Source organism: Oncorhynchus clarkii, chromosome 26 (assembly GCF_045791955.1).
Source record: "Oncorhynchus clarkii lewisi isolate Uvic-CL-2024 chromosome 26, UVic_Ocla_1.0, whole genome shotgun sequence".
In the NCBI taxonomy this organism is placed as follows: domain Eukaryota; kingdom Metazoa; phylum Chordata; class Actinopteri; order Salmoniformes; family Salmonidae; genus Oncorhynchus; species Oncorhynchus clarkii.
Window position 1 is genome coordinate 11,679,221 of NC_092172.1, and position 24,675 is coordinate 11,703,895.

Here is a 24,675-nt window from a genome sequence, read left to right on the forward strand (position 1 = left end):
TGTGTGTGTGTGTGTGTGTGTGTGTGTGTGTGTGTGTGTGTGTGTGTGTGTGTGTGTGTGTGTGTGTGTGCGCGTGAGTGGTACTCACGGCTGTCTCTCTGGTGTGTTCTCAGGTAGTGAAATAGTAAAGGATGCGTTGGAGAACTGTGGCGCTCTGGCTCCTGCGATGACTGACACTACCCCCGGGGGACTACGGCTACCCAGCCGGTCAGCAGCCACCACTGTCAACAGGTACTCTTTGTCCCTCTGAAGTGGCAGCCCCGTAGTCCGGACATGACCACTCTTTCTGTCCACCTCGAAACGCCCATCACCACCTGCAGTTAGGAGACAACAGAGGAGTTTATTTTCGAAATATATATTTGAAGGTGTTTTCTGACTCGATAAAGAGAGATAGGATGACAGTGGGGAACAAATTGCGAGGGGTGGTGTTAAATGGCAGTAAGCCAACCTATGCTGCTCCCTGTGTAGGGAGGCTGCAGTATTACCGCTAGACCAGCCAGGCCACAACAAATGTATTTTCCTGTCATTCATTCGTGGAACAGAAAGTCCAGCATGTTCAATATTAGAGGGATTGATTGATTTAATGAGTCAAGGTGATTTTACTGTATTTAATAAGACAGCTGCGCAGCTGAATGATATAATGAACCTTTTAAAATGCATTGAAAAGAAAGTGCAGATGGAATCTAATATTAGAGCCATTGACGCACAGACTCACACATGTAATCCCACCCACTGGCAATTTCATTCTGCCGAACTTCCGCAATTGTACACAACATATGACATAAGATAAGACACATGCTTATCTTAATGAGATGAAAGACTAGAAGTATAAAACATGTATAAAACTGACCAAAACCATATAAAATCATGTTTTTTTCTCTTTCTATTACAACGCTGTGAAATTGTACTCAATCCCTGGACAGGAAGCACCTACCATCAGACAGGAAGTACTCCACCTCCCCGTTGTTGCCCTCGTCTCCGTCCTGGGCGTGGAGCTTGTAGACCAGTGACCCGGCCAGGGCGTTGGGAGATACCACTGCCAGGTAGGGGGAGGGAACCATGGTCCATTCCGGAACATTGTCATTCACATCAGTCACCGTCAGCTCCACCCGTACCAGGTACCAGTCTGGACCTGTAGAGGAGTGGTAGAGATTGGTCCTCTGTAGCTCAGTTAGTAGAGCATGGCGCTTGCAATGGCGCTTGCAATGTGAGTATAGTGGGTTCGATTCCTGGGACCACCCGTATGGAAAATGTATGCACACGTGACTGTAAGTCGCATTGGATAAAAACAACTGCTAAATGGCATATACAGTGCCTAGTGAAAGTCTACACACCCCTTGCACATTTTTCACATTTTGCTGCCCTAAAATAAAAATCGAAAAAGTGATTACATTTTTTAAAAATACCCTACCGATCTACACAACCTACTTCACATTTTAACAGTGAAAGAAACATAAAAAAAATAAATAATAATAATAATAATTTTAAAAATTACAAAAAATACTTGGTGGAAGCACCTTTGGCAGCCATTACAGTTTTGAATCATTTTTATTAAGATTCAACCAACCTTGCACAACTCTTAGGGCAACATTTATACCTTATTTTTGTGAAAATTGCTCAAGCTCAGTTAATTTGGTTGGGAATCATTGATGGACAGATATATTCAAACCTTGTCTCTGTATTTCAAGTCGATTTAAGTCAGGACTGAGACTGGACTACTCTGCAACACTCAACACCTCTTTAGTAATTCTGGTGTGGCTTTGGTATTAAAATGTGTGTAATTGTCCCCCAGAAAAAGAAAACTATCCAAGGGTTAGGTTTTCAGAATGTTGCTTACATATTTCTTTTGATCCTAAAAAAAACTCCCCAATCCCTGACGATGACAAGCATACCCATAACATGATGCTGCCACCACAATACTTGCCAATACAGAGGGTTTGGATTTGACCCAAATCCATCATTAATGAAAAGCCTTCAGTCTTCTGAAAACTTAACCCTGGGATAGAGTTTCTATTTTTCAGGTGGACAATTAGACACATTATAATGCCTGACATTCTCAGTCATGACTTAAATTTGCTTGAAAATCCGAGACAGAAACAATGGATGTACAGTATGTTGTGCAAAGTGTTGTGCAAAGCTGGTAGAATCTAATTCCGTCTCATTAAATCTTGCGTGTGAAGACATATGCAATCAACACGTCTTCATTATTTATTTGATTAAATAGAATGGAGTAGGCTTTGTAGATCTGTAGGTAAAAAAATATAATTTTTGGCTTTAAGGCAGCAAACTGTGAAGGCCGTGCAATGGGTGTGTAGACTTTCACAAGGCACTGCATTATATGTTGTACAGTGGCTTGCGAAAGTATTCACTCCCCTTGGCATTTTTCTTATTTTGTTGCCTTACAACCTAGAATTGTAGCATTTGATTTACACAACATGCCTACCACCTTGAAGATGCTAAATATTGTTTATAGTGAAACAAACAAGAAGTAAGACAAAAAACTGAAAACTTGAGCGTGTGTAACTATCCACCACCCCATCCTTGATGGCCAAAAAGCTAAATTTTAGTCTCATCTGTCCAGAGTACCTTCTTCCATTTGTTTGGGGAGTCTCCCACATGCCTTTTGGCGAACACCATTTTTTTTTTATTATAAGCAATGGCTTTTTCTGGCCACTCTTCCATAAAGCCCAGCTCTGTGGAGTGTACGGCTTAAAGTGGTCCTATGGACAGATACTCCAATCTTCACTGTGGAGCTTTGCAGCTCTTTCAGGGTTATCTTTGGTCTCTTTGTTGCCTCTCTGATGAACCTCTTTGGGAAATGGGGCAGCATTCACTTTTCACTTTTGGATAAATAGCGTGCCCAATTCTAACTTCCTGCTACTCATGCCAAGAATATAAGATATGCATATTATTCATAGATTTGGATAGAAAACACTCTGAAGTTTCTAAAACTGTTTGAATCATGTCTGTGAGTATAACATAACTTATGTAGCAGGCAAAACCCCGAGGACTAACCATTCAGAAAAATAAATTGAGGTCTCTGTCTGTTCAGTAAGTTCTCATTGGGAAACAATATTTCTTAGGTACTTGTTTGCAGTTCCTACTGCTTTCACTGGAAATGTGGACCGTCGGTGGAGGTTCCGGACTCTGGACCTTCGGGGGAGGTTCCGGACTGTGGACCTGCGCAGGATATCCTGGTCCAAGGAGGTGTACTGGAGACCAGGAGCGCTGAGCCGGCACCATCCGTCCTGGCTGGATGCCCATTCTAGCCCGGCCAATGCGGGAAGCTGGAATAGAGCGCACCGGGCTATGAATGCGACCTGGAGACCCCGTGCTCATCACTGCATAACACAGTGCCTGACCAGTCACACGCTCCTCAGCAAGCCCGCTCTGCAACGCTCTCAGTGCTAGCACTTCTCTCCGGAATCTTGTGTCGAGCTCCTCACTCGACTCCCTGACTGACTCTGATTCAGCCTTCAGCGCTCCGCCGACCACTCTGTGTGCCACCCCCCAAACTTTTCTGGGGCTGCCTCTCGTGCTTGTCTCGTTGGTAAAACTATCGGCGTTCCGCTTTCGCTGCCTCTATCTCCTCCTTAGGACGGCGATACTCCCCAGCCTGCGTCCAGGTCCATTCCTCCTGAACACGCTGCTTGGTCCATTTTTGGTGGGATCTTCTGTCACAATCATCGTAAAGAGGAGACCAAGGCACAGCGTGAGTAGAGTTCCACATAATTTTAATCAACTTAAACACCTAACAAAAACAACAAACAACCAAACGAAACGTGACGCTACAGGTGTGCACACAGGCACCTAACTATAGACAAGATCCCACACCAGAAAGTGGGAAACAGGGCTGTCTAAATATGATCCCCAATCAGAGACAACGATAAACAGCTGTCTCTGATTGGGAACCATATCAGGCCAACATAGAAATACAAAAACCCCTAGACATACAAAACCCTAGACATACAAAACCCTAGACATACAACACTAGAGTACCCACCCTAGTCACACCCTGACCTAACCAAAATATATAGAAGAGATATCTAAGGTCAGGGAGTGACAAAATCAAAATCAAAATATATTTAAATTACAGGTTGTAATGCAACATAATAGGAAAAACGCCAAGGGGGACGAATACTTTTGCAATGCACTGTATGTTGTTATTATTATAGATATTAACTAACACATTCACAGAGTCTTAGTCCTAACCCAGAGCCGTATTCCTAAACAGAGGGTAATCTGAGTATCCATTGAAAAGAAATACAATGAGGTTTGAGAGATGTTCGGCTTTCAGAAACAGAATAACCATACAATACTGGACAGTATCATAACACTATCATAAGGCTATGATGTACAGAAAGCCATTAGGCTACATGACAATACAATCATCAGCCATTCGTCAAATTTCACGTAAAGCCATGCTAAAGGATGCTAATGTGTTGCAATACCCGATACTACTTGTCACATTTAGATGGCACAACGCTTTAGAGCGTTTCAGTCACAATTAGCAAATTATGTGTTGAGTGTTTTTCCTTAATGCATTGACTGAAAACAGCAATCACAATAGAAATCACACACACACACACACACACACACACACACACACACACACACACACACACACACACACAGAAAGATGCACCATGCAGAGGCTCTTTCAGTTGCAGAACACTTGCAGGTGGAACACCGCAGGGATGTTTTCACAAACAGCCACATTATAACAGATCATGTCTCTCTTATTATGTCCCTCTTCCAGTCTTAGATTCCCTTTATCCATCTCTCCCCTGTTCCTTCTACCCAATGATTCTCAACGATTTTCTCTCTAGGCTCTCTGTCTCTCTCTCTCTTTTCTCTCTGGCTCTATCTTTCTCTCCATCTCTCTCCTTCCATACTGCAGCTGTCAGGTAGAGGAAAGCAGGTGTTCTGTCAGGGGCTATGAAAGGGCCAATCACCGGGGGAATCAAAGAGCCCAAGACGCTGTCATTCTGGTTCCCTCTCTGACAGCCTGCCAGCTATTTATACCAGTCAAAGAGAGACGGGGGGAATCAGAGAGTGAGAAACAGGGTGGATGGGAGAAGAGGAAAAAACAAAACAGAGAGTCATGAGAGAGAAACAGGGGGAAAGAGGAAGAGAGTGAGAGTGAGAGAGAGAGAGAGAGAGAGAGAGAGAGAGAGAGAGAGAGAGAGAAAGAGAGAGAGAGCTAGATAGAGAGAGTGAGATCGTGATCAAGATGGAGATCGAGAGACTGACAAGCGAAACATGGACAAGTGCAAGAGAGAGAGAGAGAGAGAGAGAGAGAGAGAGAGAGAGAGAGAGAGAGAGAAAGAGAGAGAGAGAGAGAGAGAGAAAGAGAGAGAGAGCTAGATAGAGAGAGTGAGATCGTGATCAAGATGGAGATTGAGAGACTGACAAGCGAAACATGGACAAGTGCAAGAGAGAGAGAGAGAGAGAGAGAGAGAGAGAGAGAGAGAGAATGCATGATACACTGTCACCTAAGTGATCCTAAAACTCACAATAGCCAACTAGGATAAGGCAGCAAGGTCGGTTATGCCTCATAACCGCCAATTACAATCAACCGTGTTCCGTCTGCAAAAGGAAAATAACAGTACTCTAGTCTGAGATAAGCAATGTCCCCTTAGATTACCTCTCACCTGATTATGTGTCTGTCTGGGAAACAAGACAGAGACAGTCACTTACCACCAAGCACCACATGCCTGAGATGTGCCCTATGATGCCCACTCATAAAGGCAGACACCAGAATACCTGCTTGCCCAGGAAAATCCAATACGATTGGTAACCTACCACCTGCTACCAAATGGTGCCTAGTGGTGCTTGTTGTCATGTATCGCAAAGTGAAGCAAGCAATTTATACATAGATTATTATCATGTTTTTACTATTGGGAAATACCAGGTACCAGAATATACTAATGGAAAGGAAAATAAGGTTGAACCAAATGATCAGGTCCCTTTGGGATATAAATGTTAAAAATCGAATGACAGCGAAATATGTGGCAGCATGGCTTAAGACACATTGAGCACATTGCACTCACATACCTTCAGTTCCAAAACTGCAACTATCTTCTCGTTAAATAAAAGCAAATAATGCCACCCGAACACCATTTTCATTGCTGTCGCCACTGCTTTTTTTTATGTACTCTAACTTATTATAGATTTGAAAACTGCTTTTCAGATCATTGAAAATGTTAAAGCAGCAATACAGAAGAAGAACGTGTCAACAGAGTCATTTAGACAGGGAGGGGAGTAGAGGAACACTGAGAAGGGGAGGGAACAAGACAGAGGGGGGAACAAGGGAGCAATTTAGAACACGGAAGAAAAAGTCTGAGCAGCAGAGCAGGATTGAGACAATGAAATGAGAAATGGCCCTGAGGTTGTTATGGAAACAGACAAATAACAAAATCTGGAACAGGGAGAAGAAAAAAAACAGGCAGCAATTGCATAAATCGGTGGAATTTAAAGGGACAGAGACAGAAAGAAAGAAAGAAAGAAAAAGAGTACCACATCTATAGAATAAAGACAGAGAGGAAATAGGAAGCTGGGACATTTTCAGAAACCGCACATAACGATCCTGCTGCACTTGAGTGTCCGTGGTTCATTGAGAGTTTCTAATGGTTGCTATAACATATCCAGAATTAATTGGGAAAAAGGCAAGAGGGGAACAGGGGTGATATGAAAAGCACAGCAGGGAGAAAGCATTACCTCCATAATAAATCAGAAGGCTAATGGCCAACTTCCAATATGTCCATCCAGAGACAGTAACATCCGCACGCGCAAATAATGGTCATTACAATAGATGAGATATCCGAACGAGGAAATGCTGGTACATGTCAATTGTTTGTCTTCATTCATTGGAAAGCTGTCTGCGATAATTGAATGATGGTTCAATAAAGCATAACAACATGAATATGGTTAGGGCAACGGTAGGGAATCTATCTACTGGGAACACTGATTAATGAACTCCAAATGATGTAGCTGCTACTTACGTTCCAACGTAAAAAATGACTTCAAATAGACATTGACACTGAGAATGCAGTTCCTCAGTTAGCCTAGTATGACTGGAGTCTAGCCGGAGAGAAACAAAAAGCCCAACAGCAACAACAAAAACAAAGACAGCCTGAAAGAGTTAGTAGAGAGCTCAGTGACCTAATCCGCTGGCTGACCTGGGATCAGAAGAGAGATGACCACACGTGACAGGTGAAGAGTCTCTTTCCATTAATTGGCTTATGTGGAACAGACTCCAGGGGCCGTGCTGTGAATCACGCATGAGATCAGAGCCAAATTTAGGGCTCTCAGGAAGAGCCAACGCAAAACTTTTGACAGGCCCACGAATCGACAGGGCCACACTTTTAACTGGTTCTGAATAAATTACTACACATTCTCTGCTTGTCACCTAGCTGTTTCTTCCCCTCTTCCGGACGTTGTTAGCGAGGGTGCTTAGCGTGACCCCAATCAGCACCTGGCTCCCTCTATCCTCTCTTCCCGGCTTACTGCTGACAGAGGGAACACAGGCACAATTACTGTCTCTACCAGTCTAGGAAGAAGGGGGGCTTTCTCATTCTCTCTACTCCCAGCACTACACGCTAACTACAGGAGTAACACAGTTACTTTACAGCACAGCAGATGGAGAGAGAGAGAGACAGAGGGAGTGAAATAGTGTGTGTGAGAGAGAGAGAGAGAGAGAGAGAGAGAGAGAGAGAGAGAGAGAGAGAGAGAGATGTATTCCTCCGCACTAGAGGAATACCAATATAAGAACACTGTTCATTGACTAAAGCTCAGTCTTCACAATATTACCCTCCAAGCTCATCATTAAGTCCGGGGCCCTAGGTCTGAACCCCGCCCTGTGCAACTGGGTCCTGGACTTCCTGACTGGCTGCCCCCAGGTGGTGAAGGTAGGAAACAACACCTCCACTACCCTGATCCTCAACACAGGGGCCCTACAAGGGTGCATGCTCACCCCCCTCCTGTACTCCCTGTTCACCCATTACTGCGTGGCCACGCATGCCTACAACTCAATCATCAAGTTTGCAGACGACACAACAGTGGTAGGCCAGATTACCAACAACGACGAGACAGCCTACAGGGAGGAGGTGAGGGCCCTCGGAGTGTGGTGTCAGAAAAATAATCTCACCCTTAACAAAACAAAGGAGCTGATTGTGGACTTCAGGAGACAGCAGAAAAAGCACATCTACATCTACGAGGTCGCAGTGGAGAAGGTGAAAAGCTTTAAGTTCATTGGCGTATAGATCACTGACAATCTGAACTTGACCACCCACACAGACAGTGTGGTGAAGAAGGCTCAACAGAGCCTCTTTAACCTCAGGAGGCTGAAGAAATTTGGCTTGGTCCCAGGGCTTTCCAGAGGGCAGGGTGGTCAGCCCAACGCATCACCAGGGGTACACTGCCTGCCCTCCAGGACATCTACAACACCGGTCACAGGAAGGCCAAGAAGATCATCAAGGACCTCAGCCACCCGATTGACGGTCTGTTCACCCCGCTACCATCTAGAAGACGAGGTCAGTACTGGGACCGAGAGAACTGAAAAACAGCCTCTATCTCAAGGCTGTCAGACTGTTAAATAGCCATCACTCCACCCAGTGCCCTGCCCTGAACTTATTCACTGTCACTAGTTGGCTACCACCCAGTTACTCAACCCTGCCCTTAGAGGCTGCTACCCCATGTAAATAGGCATGGTACACTAGTCACTTGAATAATGTTTACATATTGTTTTACCCATTTTATATGTATATACTGTATTCTAGTCAAGTCAATCCTATTAAACTATTGCTGTACATATACTATTCTATGCTACATATTCTTCAGATATACTAAATACACTACATGACCAAAAGTATGTTGACACATGTTCGTCCAACATCTCATTCCAAAATTATGGGCATTAATATGGAGTTGGTCCCCCATTTGCTGCTATAACAACCTCCAGTCTTCTGGGAAGGGTTTCCACTAGATGCTGAAACATTGCTGCGGGGACTTGCTTCCATTCAGCCACAAGAGCATTAGTGAGGTCAGGCACTGATGTTGGGCAATTAGGCCTGGCTCGCAGTCAGTGTTCCAATTTATCCTAAAGGTGTTTGATGGGGTTGAAGTCAGGGCTCTGTGCACACCAGTCAAGTTCTTCCACACCGATCTCAAGAAACCATTTCTGTATTGACCTTGCTTCGTGCACGGGGGCATTGTCATGCTGAAACAGGAAAGGACCTTCCCCAAACTGTTGCCACAAAGTTGGAAGCACAGAATGATCTAGAATGTCATTGTGTGCTGTAGCTTTAAGATTTCCCTCCCTGGAACTAAGGGGCCTAGCCCGAACCATGAAAAACAGCCCCCTCCACCAAACGTTACAGTTGGAACTATGCATTCGGGCAGGAAGCGCTCTCCTGGCATCCGCCAAACCAATATTTGTCTGTCAGACTGTCGGTTGGTGAAGCATGATTCATCATTCCAGAGAACGCATTTCCACTGCTCCAGACTCCAATGACGGTGAGCTTTACACCACTCCAGCCAACGATTGGCTTTGCGCATTGTGATCTTAGGCTTGTGTGAGGCTGCTCGGTCATGGAAACCCATTTCATTAAGCTCCTGATGAACAGTTCTTGTGGTGACATTGCTTCCAGAGGCAGTTTGGAACTCGGTAGTGATTGTTGCAACCGAGGACAGACGATTTTTAAATGCTAGGCGCCTCAGCACTCTGCAGTCCCGTTCTGTGAGCTTATGTGGCCTACCACTTTGTGGCTGAGCCGTTGTTGCTCCTAGACGATTCCACTTCACAATAACAGCACTTACAGTTGCCCGGTGCAGCTCTAGCAGGGCAGACACTTGACGAACTGACTTGTTGGAAAGGCGGCATCCTATGACGGTACCACATTAGAAGTCACTGAGCTCTTCAGTATGGGCCATTCTACTGTCAATGTTTGTCTATGGAGATTGCATGGCTGTGTGCTCAATTTTATACACCTGTCAGCAAAGGTGTGGTTGAAATAGCCAAATCCACTAATTTGAATGGGTATCCACATACTTATGTATATATAGTGTACTCTATCCACATACTGTCTGTCCGTAATGTCTATACATCCCATCACAGACTGTGTGTATATATATATAGAGTTGAAGTCAGAAGTTTACATACACCTTAGCCAAATACATTTAAACTCAGTTTCACAATTCCTGACATTTAATCCCAAAATCACTGTCTTAGGTCAGATAGGATCACCACTTTATTTTAAGAATGTGAAATGTCAGAATAATGGTAGAGAAAATGATTTATTTCAGCTTTTATTTCTTTCATCACATTCCCAGTGGGTCAGAAGTTTACATACACTCAATTAGTATTTGGTAGCATTGCCTTTAAATTGTTTAACTTGGGTCAAACATTTCAGGTAGCCTTCCACAAGCTTCCCACAATAAGTTGGGTGAATTTTGGCCCATTCCTCCTGACAGAGCTGGTGTTACTGAGTCAGGGTTGTAGGTCTCCTTGCTCGCACATACTTTTTCAGTTCTGCACACACGTTTTCTATAGGATTGAGGTCAGGGCTTTGTGATAGCCACTCCAATACCTTGACTCTGTTGTCCTTAAGCCATTTTGCCACAACTTTGGAAGTGTGCTTGGGGTCATTGTCCATTTGGAAGACCCATTTGCAACCAAGCTTCAACTTTATGACTGATGTTGCTTCAAAATATCATAATTTTCCTACCTCATGAAGCCATCTATTTTGTGAAGTAAACCAGTCTCTCCTGCAGCAAAACACCCCACACAACATGATGCTGCCACCCCCATGCTTCACGGTTGGGATGGTGTTCTTTGGCTTGCAAGCCTCCCCCTTTTTCCTCTAAACATAACAATGGTCATTTGTTTCATCAGACCAGAGGACATTTGTCCAAAAAGTACGATCTTTGTCACCATGTGCAGTTGCAAACTGTAGTCTGGGTTTTTTTATGATGGTTTTGGAGCAGTGGCTTCTTCCTTGCTGAGCGGCCTTTCAGGTTATGTCGATATAGGACTTGCTTTACTGTGAATATAGATACTTTTGTACCAGTTTCCTCCAGCACCTTCACAAGGTGAAGTACGTTAATCTCTAGGAGACAAAACACGTCTCCTTCCTGAGCGGTATGACGGCTGTGTGGTCCCATGGTGTTTATACTTGCGTACTATTGTTTGTACAGATGAACGTGGTACCTTCAGGTGTTTGGAAATTGCTCCCAAGGATGAACCAGATTTGTGGAGGTCTACAATTTTTTTCTGAGGTCTTGGCTGATTTCTTTTGATTTTCCCATGATGTCAAGCAAAGAGGCACTGAGTATGAAGGTAGGTCTTGAAATACATCTCCAGGTACACCTCCAATTAACTCAAATGATGTCAATTAGCCTATCAGAAGCTTCTAAAGCCATGACATCATTTTCTGGAATTTTCCAAGGTTAAAGGCACAGTCAACTCAGTGTATGTAAACTTTGGACCCACTGGAATTGTGATACAGTGAGTTATAAATTAAATAATCAGTCTGTAAACAATTGTTGGAAAAATGACTTGTGTCATGCACAAAGTAGATGTGCTAACCAACTTGCCAAAACTATAGTTTGTTAACAAGACATTTGTGGAGTGGTTGCAAAACAAGTTTTAATGACTCCAACCTAAGTGTATGTAAACCTCCAACTTCAACTGTATATATAGTCAGATATTACTGTACTGTTGGAGCTAGGAACACAAGCATTTCGCTACACCCGCAATAACATCTGCTAAATATGTGTATGAGACCAATAGAATTTGATTTTATTTTGATTCGATTTGAGGGAGAGGAAGAGAGACAGAGAAAGACAGAGAACTCCAAGAAGCTTTGGCTAATTAAATATTCTCTCAGATTACAAGGGGCTATTTGGCCCTCTCCGGAAATTGTGACTTTCATAATCTTACTAAAGAGGAAGGTACTGACTTTTTCACATTTCACATAAAAATACCAATTAAGAAAAGGAAAGGAGGGGGGTGACCAGCTCTAATCTTACACAAATTGCAAACGATACAAATGGGTAGGCCATAATTAGATTTTTTTTCCCTCAACAGCTTTTCATAATTGAAAATACTGACACTACCAAGAACACACTTCAACACACACACATTACGCACAGCTAGTTCTTCAATTGCCAAATTCAATATCTATTTCCCCAGCCTAAGGGGAAATAATGTTAATAACAGAGGGGGACATTGAGTTTTTCAGGGGGTCTCACACTGTCTGGTTACAATGGCACGGTCAGGCACAGCAGGACACCGTGTGCATACAGAAAACGTTCTACACAGGAATATTATATGACATAGCACCAGGTGAATGCATATAGCCTCAGCTTTTGCACTCACTGGGGACTCTTGTTGATTGACATTGAGGAAGAGTTCCTCATTAAGAGTTGTAGAGTAGCATAGTGTAAAACTCATTATAGAACAAGACATATTGGATAGACACCATACCTGGACTGCTACTCGTCGAATGATTAACGGTGTATAATTACGCGATTAAATGATTCAGGCAATTATTAACTCATTAACCTGGGGCACCATGGGAAAGTTTTAGCTTTATTGAGTTTTTATTTCCCAAATTCACTCAAAGAATATCAGAATTGTAACGATTGTCTTCCTCCTCTGATGAGGAACAAGAATGATCGGACCAAAATGCAGCGTGGTACGTGTCCATGATAACTTTAATAACTCAGAACACGAGAAAATACCAAAAGAACAAAGTGCAGGAAAGAAATGAAAATAAAAACAGTCCCGTATGGTGCAAACACAGAAACGGAAAACAACTACCCACACCTCATAGTGGGAAAACAGGCTGCCTAAGTATGGTTCTCAATCAGAGACAACAATAAACAGCTGTCTCTGATTGGGAACCATACCAGGCCAAACACAGAAATACAAAACATAGAACAACACATAGAATGCCCACCCCAACTCACCCCAAACTAAAACAGAGACATAAAAAAGGAACTAAGGTCAGGACGTGACAAGAAAATCGATTTCACAACAGTCGCCAATTAATCCATTTCCTCTACAGTCTCATTCTGAACGTCGCATGATCCGGGAATCTGCACAAACCCGAGTCTCACCAAATAAGTGCATACCACACCAATTGAGTTAATTATTTATTTGCTAAAAAGCTAAAATTATAATATAAGATACACATACACAAACACAAACATACAGTCTAGGCTATTGATTAGAACTTAGTACGATGAACAGGTCCCTAGCGGGCCAACACCATATAACACGTATTTCACAAAATGGGGATTTCAAAAGAGAGAAAGAAAGAGAGAGTACACGAGAGAAAAACACACTTGGGTGCATTTGTCAGCTATGCTTATTTTAACCCTAACCTTGCCCCTAACTGCCGCTCTTATGGGTCAGAATATAATGATGTAATTACGTGTTGATGGTCTCCGATGGGGTGTCTCTGCTTGGACAGGATTCAGACTTCTCTAATGACGGCCGTCTTTGGTTACCGGGTATAACTCTCTGTTTCTCCTCACGGTGTCAGTGTCCTTTCTCTTAGTGTTCTGTTTCCTCGCCCTTGCTCTGAAAAGGGGTCTTCGGAGGAGGGCTAATCAGCCGTGTGGATTATTCCAGCGTGGGAATGAAAACAGTGTAGACACACGATTCCTTGGAGAGTGGTGACCGGGTGGTCCTGCTTGAATTAATCCCCTTTAGATACAGCTATTCGTCTGTAGCATAGGTTGTTAAAAGGTTCTTCAACCTTGTGTTGCGTTTTGGGTTTGCTGACCACTCAGACCTTGGCTGTAGCTCAGGGTCACTTAGTCTCGTAAGTTAATTCTTAACTCACATGTTTTATACCCTTGGGTCAGATATGGGCGGTTCCGCCTTTAGGGCAATTTTCTGGGCGTACCTGTAAGGAGTGACGCCAGACAGGAGAAGCAAGTACGGGGAGTCAAACATTTAATCAGGAACAGACATAGAACACAAAATGAACAGCGTCAGCACACGGGTAAAAGAACATATGACAAGAACATATGACAAACATCAATCCCGAAGCAGGTAACAGAGCTAGGGAACAGACAGATATAAGGAAGGCAATAACACAAGTAAATTAATTCAGTCCAATGAGCGCAGATGCGCGTGACGGGAAAAGGCAGGTGTGCCTACTGATGGTGGCTTGATTGCGTAATCCTGGAGAGCCTGGCGCCTTCGAGCGCCAGGGGGAGGAAGAGCGGGAACAGGTGTGACAGTACCCACCACTCTAGGGGCGCCTCCCGGCATCCCACCTGGGCGAGCCGGCAGAGACATGGGCGCTAGGCAAGCAGGCTGGGAGAGGGGGGGGGGGAAGAGGGGAGCAGGCGTGACTGTACCAAGTTACGAGGCATACTCTGGATTTTACTCAGATCCAATTTAGAAAACTAACTTCACATTTCATCTTTACAAAAACATTATCTTTGATCTGGACATTTTCCACACAACGTACAATATGCAAACATCAGGCACATATTGGGGAAACTCTTATTTAAAGTTACAATGTTTTCGTTATAACGTCGTCCTTTAACTTTTAATAACATAACAAAAACGACATTCATTTTCATATTCCATCTATCGTCATTACCACCATTGTGGCTGACGAAACCTATTGTCCATAAGTCCATGTATTGCATGTTAACGTTCTGAGGCCTATTTTCCATCTATTGATTTTGTTCAATGTGGATACAAAATGTGGATACAGAATGGGGATACAGAACACAGAGGAGCAGAGAGAAAAAATAATGTCTGGACCAGGGAGAGGACCAGGGAGAGGAGTAGCTGGACCAGGGAGAGGAGTAGCTGGACCAGGGAGAGGAGTAGCTGGACCAGGGAGAGGAGTAGTTGGACCAGGGAGAGGAGTAGTTGGACCAGGCAGAGGAGTAGTTGGACCAAGCAGAGGAGTAGTTGAACCAGGCAGAGGAGTAGTTGGACCAGGCAGAGGAGTAGCTGGACCAGGCAGAGGAGTAGTTGGACAAGGCAGAGGAGTAGCTGGACCAGGCAGAGGAGTAGTTGGACCAGGCAGAGGAGTAGTTGGACCAGGCAGAGGAGTAGCTGGACCAGGCAGAGGAGTAGCTGGACCAGGCAGAGGAGTAGCTGGACCAGGCAGAGTAGTAGCTGGACAAGGCAGAGGAGTAGCTGAACCAGGGAGAGGAGTAGCTGGACCAGGCAGAGGAGTAGCTGGACCAGGCAGAGGAGTAGCTGGACAAGGGAGAGAAGTAGCTGGACCAGGCAGAAGAGTAGCTGGACCAGGCAGAAGAGTAGCTGGACCAGGCAGAGGAGTAGCTAGTCCAGGCATATGCAGAGGAGTAGCTGTACCAGGCATATGCAGAGGAGTAGCTGGACCAGGCAGAGGAGTAGCTGGACGAGGCAGAGGAGTAGTTGGACCAGGCAGAGGAGTAGCTGGACCAGGCAGAGGAGTAACAGAACCAGGCAGAGAAGTAGCTGGACCAGGCAGAGGAGTAGTTGGACCAGGCAGAGGAGTAGCTGGACCAGGCAGAGGAGTAGTTGGACCAGGAAGAGGAGTAGCTGGACCAGGCAGAGGAGTAGTTGGACGAGGCAGAGGAGTAGCTGGACCAGGTAGAGGAGTAATTGGACCAGGCAGAGGAGTAGCTGGACCAGGCAGAGGAGTAGTTGGACCAGGCAGAGGAGTAGCTGGACCAGGCAGAGGAGTAGCTGGACCAGGTAGAGGAGTTGTTGGACCAGGGAGAGGAGTAGCTGGACCAGGCAGAGGAGTAGTTGGACCAGGACCAGGGAGAAGGAGAGGTAGGGGGAGAGGAGTAAGAATGCGTGGTGGTGTTCAAAGGGGAGTAAGAGCTGCTGTCACTGATGAAATAAGAGCCACCATCATAGACCATGTGATAAACCATGGTCTATCACTGAGAGAGGCTGGTGAAAGAGTCCAGCCTAATACCATGGTCTATCACTGAGAGAGGCTGGTGAAAGAGTCCAGCCTAATCTCAGACGGTCAAACGTGGCTTCTATTATCTGGAATTTTCAACAAACCAACAGGTGTGTAATGCATTCCAGAAGCGCTTCTCCCATCATTACTGTTGCTATGTCCCACAGTAACTGTAGGCCACCAGTCCCAATGCAAATACATATGTTGTATTTTTGTTCCTCTTAAGAACACAACATCTTCCTCCCTCTGGGGGAAGAGGAAAGCTCCTCAGTGAAGACCAAGAGCTGCCATTGTAGGATTGGTCATTGCTGACAACGCAATAAAACTGAGGGAAATTCAGACCAAAATTGTAATGTGGAAAGCATCAGCCTGACTACCATCGCTCGGACTCTGATCAAACACAGAGTTGGAATGAAACAGTTGTACACAGTTCCTTTTGAAAGGAACAAGGAACTTTTGAAAGGTCAAGGAACTCCGGCACCAAAACGTCCAGGTATGGTGTCTAGACTAAATGTCTTGTTCTATAGTGAGTTTTACACTATGCTACTCTATGGGGGTGCCACAGGGTTAAATTCTTGGGCCGACTCTCTTCTCTGAAAATATCAATGATGTCGCTCTTGCTGCTAGTGAGTCTCTGATCCACCTCTACGCAGGCGACACCATTCTGTATACTTCTGGCCCTTCTTTGGAAACTGTGCTAACAACCCTCCAGACGAGCTTCAATGCCATACAACTCGCCTTCCGTGGCCTCCAACTGCTCTTAGATACAAGTAAAACTAAATGCATGCTCTTCAACCGATCGCTGCCTGCACCTGCCCGCCCGTCCAGCATCACTACTCTGGACGGTTCTGACTTAGAATATGTCGACAACTACAAATACCTAGGTGTCTGGTTAGACTGTAAACTCTCCTTCCAGACTCACATAAAACATCTCCAATCCAAAGTTAAATCTATAATTGGCTTCCTATTTTGCAACAAAGCATCCTTCACTCATGCTGCCAAACATACCCTCGTAAAACTGACCATCTTACCGATCCTCGACTTTGGCGATGTAATTTACAAAATAGCCTCTATCTATCACAGTGCCGTCCGTTTTGTCACCAAAGCCCCATATACTACCCACCACTGCGACCTGTACGCCCTCGCTTCATACTCGTCGCCAAAACCACTAGTTTCAGGTCATCTACAAGACCCTGATAGGTAAAGCCCCGCCTTATCTCTGCTCGCTGGTCACCATAGCTGCACCCACCCGTAGCACGCGTTCCAGCGGGTATATCTAACTTGTCACCCCCAAAGCCAATACCTCTTTTGGCCGCCTCTCCTTCCGGTTCTCTGCTGCCAATGACTGGAACGAACTACAAAAATCTCTGAATCGGGAAACACTTATCTCCCTCACTAGCTTTAAGCACCAGCTGCCAGTGCAGCTCACAGATCACTGCACATGTACATAGCCCATCTATAAATAGCCCAAACAACTACCTCTTCCCCTACTGTATTTCTTCATTTATTTATTTTTCTCCTTTGCACCCCAGTATTTCTACTTTGCACACTCATCTACTGTCAAATCTACCAATCCAGTGTTTTACTTGCTATATTTGATTTACTTCGCCACCATGGCCTATTTATTGCCTTTACCTCCCTTATCTCACCTCATTTGCTCACATTGTATATAGACTTATTTTTCTACTGTATTATTGACTGTATGTTTGTTTTACTCCATGTGTAACTCTGTGTTGTTATATGTGTTGAACTGCTTTGCTTTATCTTGGCCAGGTCGCGGTTGTAAATGAGAACTTGTTCTCAACTTGCCTAACTGGTTAAATAAAGGTGAAATAAATAAACACATATAGACATGGGTTACAGTACATACAGTAGGACATACTGAACAGCATTTACACATACTGAGTTTCATTTATTTCAGAGAGTCATGGAGTTGGAGGCTAATCAGACCCCACATGAAATCATTCATGTAGACAAGGCAGGGTTTAACCTGGCAAAAACACGTCGACGGGGAAGAAACGTCATCGGAAAAAGGGCCACCGTTGATGTGCCGGGTCAGAGAGAAGCAATTATCAATGTGTGCTGCAATCTGGAGTGCTGGTTTGGTCCTGCGGAAATGCCAGATTGGTCCCTACAACACTGAGTGCCTTCTTTTGTTTTGAGATGACCTCCGCCAACAACTGGTGCCAGAACCAGAAAGGGAACAGGTAGGAGGAAACATGAGGACATTGTGATTGCATGGGACAATGTAGCATTCCACCATTCACATGCAATCACAAACTGGTTTGCAGCCCATCCAAGAATGGTTTCCCTTTTCCTCCCCATTATTCGCCTTTCCTCCCCCCCTACTCGCCTTTCCTCCCCCCTACTCGCCTTTCCTCCCCCCTACTCGCCTTTCCCCCCCCCCTACTCGCTTTCCCCCCCCTTCTCGCCTTTCCTCCCCCACCCCTACTCGCCCCCCCCCCACTCGCCTTTCCTTCCCCCCTACTCGCCTTTCCTTCCCCCCTACTCGCCTTTCCTCCCCCCTACTCGCCTTTCCTCCCCCCTACTCGCCTTTCCTCCCCAAGACTCGCCTTTCCTTCCCCCCTACTCGCCTTCCCCCCCTTCTCGCCTTTCCTCCCCCACCCCTACTCGCCTTTCCTCCCCCCTACTCGCCTTTCCTCCCCCCTACTCGCCTTTCCTCCCCCCTACTCGCCTTTCCTCCCCCCTACTCACCTTTCCTCCCCCTACTCACCTTTCCTCCCCCTACTCGCCTTTCCTCCCCCACTACTCGCCTTTCCTCCCCCACTACTTGCCTTTCCTCCCGCCTACTCGACTTTCCTCCCCCACTACTCGCCTTTCCTCCCCCACTACTCGCCTTTCCTCCCCCACTACTCGGCTTTCCTCCCCCACTACTCGGCTTTCCTCCCCCACTACTCGGCTTTCCTCACCCACTACTCGGCTTTCCTCAACACCATTGAGTATTTTTTTCTGCCTGGAGGTGGAAAGTGTATGATCATCGGTCACATGACCAAATGTCTCTTCAGGATGCAATGGGATGCTGTCTGCAGAAACATCTCAGCTGAAGACTGCCAGGGGTGGATAAGGCAGGCCAAGCGTTTCTATCCAAGGTGCTTGGATGTGTTGTTGAACCAAAGGTCATGTATGTTGGATGTGTTGTTGAACCAAAGGTCATGTATGTTGGATGTGTTGTTGAACCAAAGGTCATGTATGTTGGATGTGTTGTTGATCCAAAGGTCATGTATGTTGGATGTGTTGTTGAACCAAAGGTCATGTATGTTGGATGTGTTGTTGAACCAAAGGTCATGTATGTTGGATGTGGTGTTGATCCAAAGGCCATGTATGTTGGATGTGTTGTTGAACCAAAGGTCATGTATGTTGGATGTGGTGTTGATCCAAAGGCCATGTATGTTGGATGTATGTGCTGTTGAACCAAAGGCCATGTACAGTGCCTTGCGAAAGTATTCGGCCCCCTTGAACTTTGCGACCTTTTGCCACATTTCAGGCTTCAAACATAAAGATATAAAACTGTGTTTTTTTGTGAAGAATCAACAACAAGTGGGACACAATCATGAAGTGGAACGACATTTATTGGATATTTCAAACTTTTTTAACAAAGCAAAAACTGAAAAATTGGGCGTGCAAAATTATTTATGTTTGAAGCCTGAAATGTGGCAAAAGGTCGCAAAGTTCAAGGGGGCCGAGTACTTTCGCAAGGCACTGTATGTTGGATGTATGTGCTGTTGAACCAAAGACCATGTATTTTGCATCTGTTGTTGAACCAAAGGCCATGCATGTTGGATGTGTTGTTGAACCAAAGGCCATGTATGTTGGATGTGTTGTTGAACCAAAGGCCATGTATGTTGGATGTGTTGTTGAACCAAAGGCCATGTATGTTGGATGTGTTGTTGAACCAAAGGCCATGTATGTTGGATGTGTTGTTGTTCACTGGCAGCAATTTCATGTTGCTAAAAGCGCTTTTACTGCAGCAATTCTGTCACTTACTATATTTTTCTACTGTACATTCTATAATGTAAAGATGACTCATTCACTTTTAGATAGTATGTTGCCAAAAATGCTTAGATATTGAGTCGGGTTTGCCGTGTTTGGATAGACTTATTGTATGTAGAGAAAGTTTTTTTGCATTTGGAAATGTAGAGTTGGTATTTAATGAACAAAATGTGGTTTTGAGCAGAAAATGTACTTTTTGGCTAATTATGTGATGTAGGTATGTTGCTGTGTTAAGGGTTTAGAAAAAGTATCTTAACTATAGGTAAACGCTTGTTAGCAATTGTAAAAAACTGTAATATAATACATCTTCAATGCTAGATTAAACCACCTGGCTGTCAGGTTAAAACCTCTTCAGTCTACCCCCTCCTTTTTCGAACATTCTGTTAAAAATCGGGCAACATTTCAGCGTCCTGCTACTCATGCCAGGAATATAGTATATGCATATGATTAGTATGTGTGGATAGAAAACACTCTGAAGTTTCTAAAACTGGTTAAATCACGGCTGTGACTATAACAGAGCGTGTGTTTCATCGAAAAGCGCAAGAAAAACTGGTCACTGAAAGCTGAAAAAAGTATCCATGCGCCACTTTCATGTATTGTTTAAAGGACACCAAATTAAATATGGACACGGATGCAATTCCTACAGCTTCCACACGATGTCGCCAAAAACGTCATTTTCATTGACAAAAATCCTTTGAGACATGACTAATAGATCCGTCATTCCATCCAGCCTACAACAATCGATTTTGGAAGATTGAAAAATGGACATTGTTTTCTTGAGTAGCTGCTATTGAATACAGATCGCCCAGTGATCAATTTGATCGCTTATTAACGTTTACAAATACCTAAAGTTGGGTTACAAAAGTAGGTTGAAGTGTTTTGTCAAAGAATATAGGCAACTTATATAATTTTAAAAAATTACGTTGCGTGTTGGAAGAGAGCTTTTTTCCTGAACCAGACAGGCTATACAAATGGATATTTTGGGCATACATGGACGGATTTAATCGGGAAAAATACCAATTTGTGATGTTTATGGAACATATAGGAGTGCCAACAAAGAATATCATCAAAGGTAATGAATGTTTTATATTTTATTTCTGCGTTTTTGTGTAGCGCCGGCTACGCTAATTCTTTTGTTTACGTCCCCTTCAGGTATATTGGGGTGTTGCATGCTATCAGATAATAGCTTCTCATGCTTTTGCCGAAAAGCATTTTAAAAATCTGACTTGTTGGCTAGATTCACAACGAGTGTAGCTTTAATTCAATACCCTGCATGTGTATTTTAATGAATGTTTGAGTTTTAACGAGTACATTTAGCATTTAGCGTAGCGCATTTGCATTTCCAGGTGCCTAGTTGAGACGTCTGCGTCTCAAGTAGGATCAAGAGGTTAAGAAACTTTCTGGTGCAGGCGTTCCGCTAGCGACCCACCTCGACAACATCCGGTGAAATTGCAGAGCGAGAAATATTTTACATTCATGAAAATACAAGGTCATACATCAAAATAAAGCTTAACTTCTTGTTAATCCAGCCGCTGTGTCAGATTTAAAAAAGGCTTTACGGCGAAAGCACACCATGCGATTATCTGAGGACAGCGCCCCGCATACAACAGCATGAAAAAAAAATTCAACCAGGCAGGTGCGCAACGAAAGTCAGAAAAAGCGATATAATAAATGCCTCACCTTTGAAGATCTTCTGTTGGCACTCCAAAAGATCCCAGCTACATCACAAATGGTCCTTTTGTTTGACAATGTCCTTCTTTATATCCCCAAAAACCCAGTATAGCTGGCGCGCTTCATTCAATAATCCACTGGTTTCCCTCCTTCAAAATACAAACAAAATGAATCCCAAACATTACCAATAAACTTCTCCAAACAAGTCAAACAACGTATATAATCAAACCTCAGGTACCCTAATACGTAAATAAACGGTCAAATTTAAGACGGATAATCGTTATTGTCTTTACCGGAGATAAACAACAAAGAACACGCTCTCATCCACGCTCATGAAAATACTACAGCCAAAATGGGAGCCACTTAGAAAAACTACAAATTCTAGCGAATTTTTCCAAAAACAAGCCTGAAACTCTTTCTAAAGACTGTAGACATCTAGTGGAAGCCCTAGGAACTGCAATCTGGGATGATTTCGCATCATGATAAACACAACAGCCATTGGAAACAGAGGTAGGCTGAATTTTGTTTTTTTGGGATGGTTTGTCCTCGGGGTTTCGCCTGCCATATCAGTTCTGTTATAGTCACAGACATTATCATATTACAGTTTTAGAAACTTTAGGGTGTTTTCTATCCAAATCTACCAATTATATGCATATCCTACCTTCTGAGCCTGAGAAACAGGCAGTTTACTTTGGGCACGGTTTTCATCCGGACATCAAAATACTGCCACCTAGCCCAAAGAGGGATATGCACAACTTAATTAATATTACTGAAGCAGACTGTGAAAACAGTTATGAGTTAAAAACCAATTGAAGCCATTCAGTGCATTTGAGAGGGTAGTCATTTTAAATGCTAAACATTTTTACACTAAATACATTTGAGTGGCTTTCATTTGAGTCAAACTGTATTTAGCGTGTGAGCAGTCTGGAAGAGTAAATCAGGTGTTAATGTATCCTATTAAACTATTAAGATGTGCTTAAACCTCTGATTAAGATCTTAGGATGTTTGTGTCTGCTGCTCCTGCTCCAATGGACCCAAAGCATTTCTTCCGATCTCATCCATTTCACATTATATAGTCTACAGGACCTACCATCACAACAACTGTGTTGTTTAGACTAGGGCCGGAAAAGCCCAATTTTGCCAGACAGCTTTTGGCTGGGAAAATATGGTCAATTGAAAACTATATTATTTTAGCCTTACATCAATAGCCTCTGCTCTCGGCTCTGTGCACCAGCCCCATGCTAGCCTTTGTAAAGTGAGTCTAAGCAGACAAGTTCTAAAGACAAAGTCCTTGTGAAGGAGCAGTGGATGGATGGGAAGATCAGTGGAGGATTGTGAAATTAATTCCCTGGTCTAATGACAGAATAACCACAAGCTTTGAAAGAATGGCAGCAGTCTCTCCAGGATTCCTTTCCATCTATCCCTTTTCTCAAAAGGCCCTTTGAAACATGTCCCATACTGCTTTAGGTTTTTCTCCCAGTACAATCTTTCAAAAAAGAAAAAGAAAAAGAAAGGAATATGGACGATGTTATTTTTGTTCTATCTCTCTCTGGTTCTCCTGCCAAACGTTCACTGTGATTAGAGAACATACAAGTGAATTGCTTAATCTCTCATCTCCTCTCGTAGCCAGGTAGAAATGATTGGTGAGTGGTGATGTTTGGAAGGCTTCAAGTAACAGGGAATGATACCATCATGTATCACAACCCAGTTCACCACAGCAACATAGTGTGCATATTCTAGAAAGAAAGCTTGAGGCAGGCTTATCCTTGTGTGTGTGTGTGTGTGTGTGTGTGTGTGTGTGTGTGTGTGTGTGTGTGTGTGAGCAAGCGAGAGAAAGTAAGAGAGATTAAGAAAGAAAGTGAGAGCGAGAGTGTGATTTTGCGTGTTGCACAGTGGTGTAAAGTACGTAAGTAAATAAACATACAGTAACGTACAGTAAGTCGATTTTTGGGGTATCTGTACTTTAATTTACTATTCATATTTTTTACTACTTTTACTTTTAATCCACTACATTCCTAAAGAAAATAATGTATGTTTTACTCCATAAAGTACATTTTCCCTGACACCCCAAAGTACTAATTACATATGAATCCTTAGCAGGACAGGACAATGGTCCAATTCATACACTTATCAAGAGAACATCCCTGGTCATCCCTACTGCCTCTGATCTGGAAGATTCATTAAACACAAATGCGTTGTTTGTAAATTCTGTCTTAGTGTTTGTGTTGGCAATCCATAAAAACATAAAAATGAAAAAATTGTGCCGTCTGGTTTGCTTGATATAAGAAATCTGAAATCATTTTGACTTTTACTTTGACTTGTGATACTTCAGTATATGTTAGCAATTACATTTACTTTTGATACTTAAGAATATTTTCAAAATAAAGTGTCACGCCCTGGTCATAGAGAGGCTTTTATTCTCTATTTTGGGTAGGCCAGGGTGTGACTAGGGTGGGCATTCTAGTTTCTTTATTTCTATGTTTTGTGTTTCTATGTTTTGGCAGGGTATGGTTCTCAATCAGGGACAGCAGGTCTATCGTTGTCTCCGATTGGGAATCATACTTAGGCAGCCTTTTCCCTTTTGTTATTGTGGGAAGTTATCTTTGTTAGTGGCACTACAGCCCTCGTAAGCGTCACGGTTGTTTCTTTGTTTCTTGTTTTGTTGGCAACATTTATATAAATAAAGGAAAATGTACGCGCACGACGCTGCACCTTGGTCCGGTCTTTTCCACCACGACGTCCGTGACATAAAGACTTTTACTCAAGTAATATTTTACCAGGCGACTCACTTTTACTTGAGTCATTTCTATTAAGTAATATTTACTTTTACTCAAGTATGACAATTGGGTACTTTTTCCACCACTGCTGTCCCATGCTTTAGATCATTGACCCCAGGTGTTCCTGTTGCCATTTCATATAAAATAAGCAACAGTTTTGAAAGGCATCTTTGTCCGCTTTGTCAGGCGAAATGCTGTGTGTCTGCTGTACACATCCATTCTCTCCTCCCAGCCAGACTAAAGTGGGTGTCCTCTGAGTGTAAAGCACACTTCAGAAA

At 43.7% G+C, this 24,675-nt stretch overlaps 1 protein-coding gene across 1 annotated transcript in view; it reads right to left on the minus strand.

The window, feature by feature from the left end:
- The window catches only part of LOC139384910 (neural-cadherin-like), a 205,487-nt gene that overhangs the window by 108,786 nt on the left and 72,026 nt on the right, over window positions 1–24,675 (minus strand). The window contains exons 2-3 of the mRNA XM_071129812.1: window positions 935–1,132; window positions 89–314 (exon numbers count right to left, since the gene is read on the minus strand). Coding sequence (XP_070985913.1) covers window positions 89–314; window positions 935–1,132 — 424 coding nt within the window. The remainder of the gene's footprint in view (window positions 1–88; window positions 315–934; window positions 1,133–24,675) is intronic.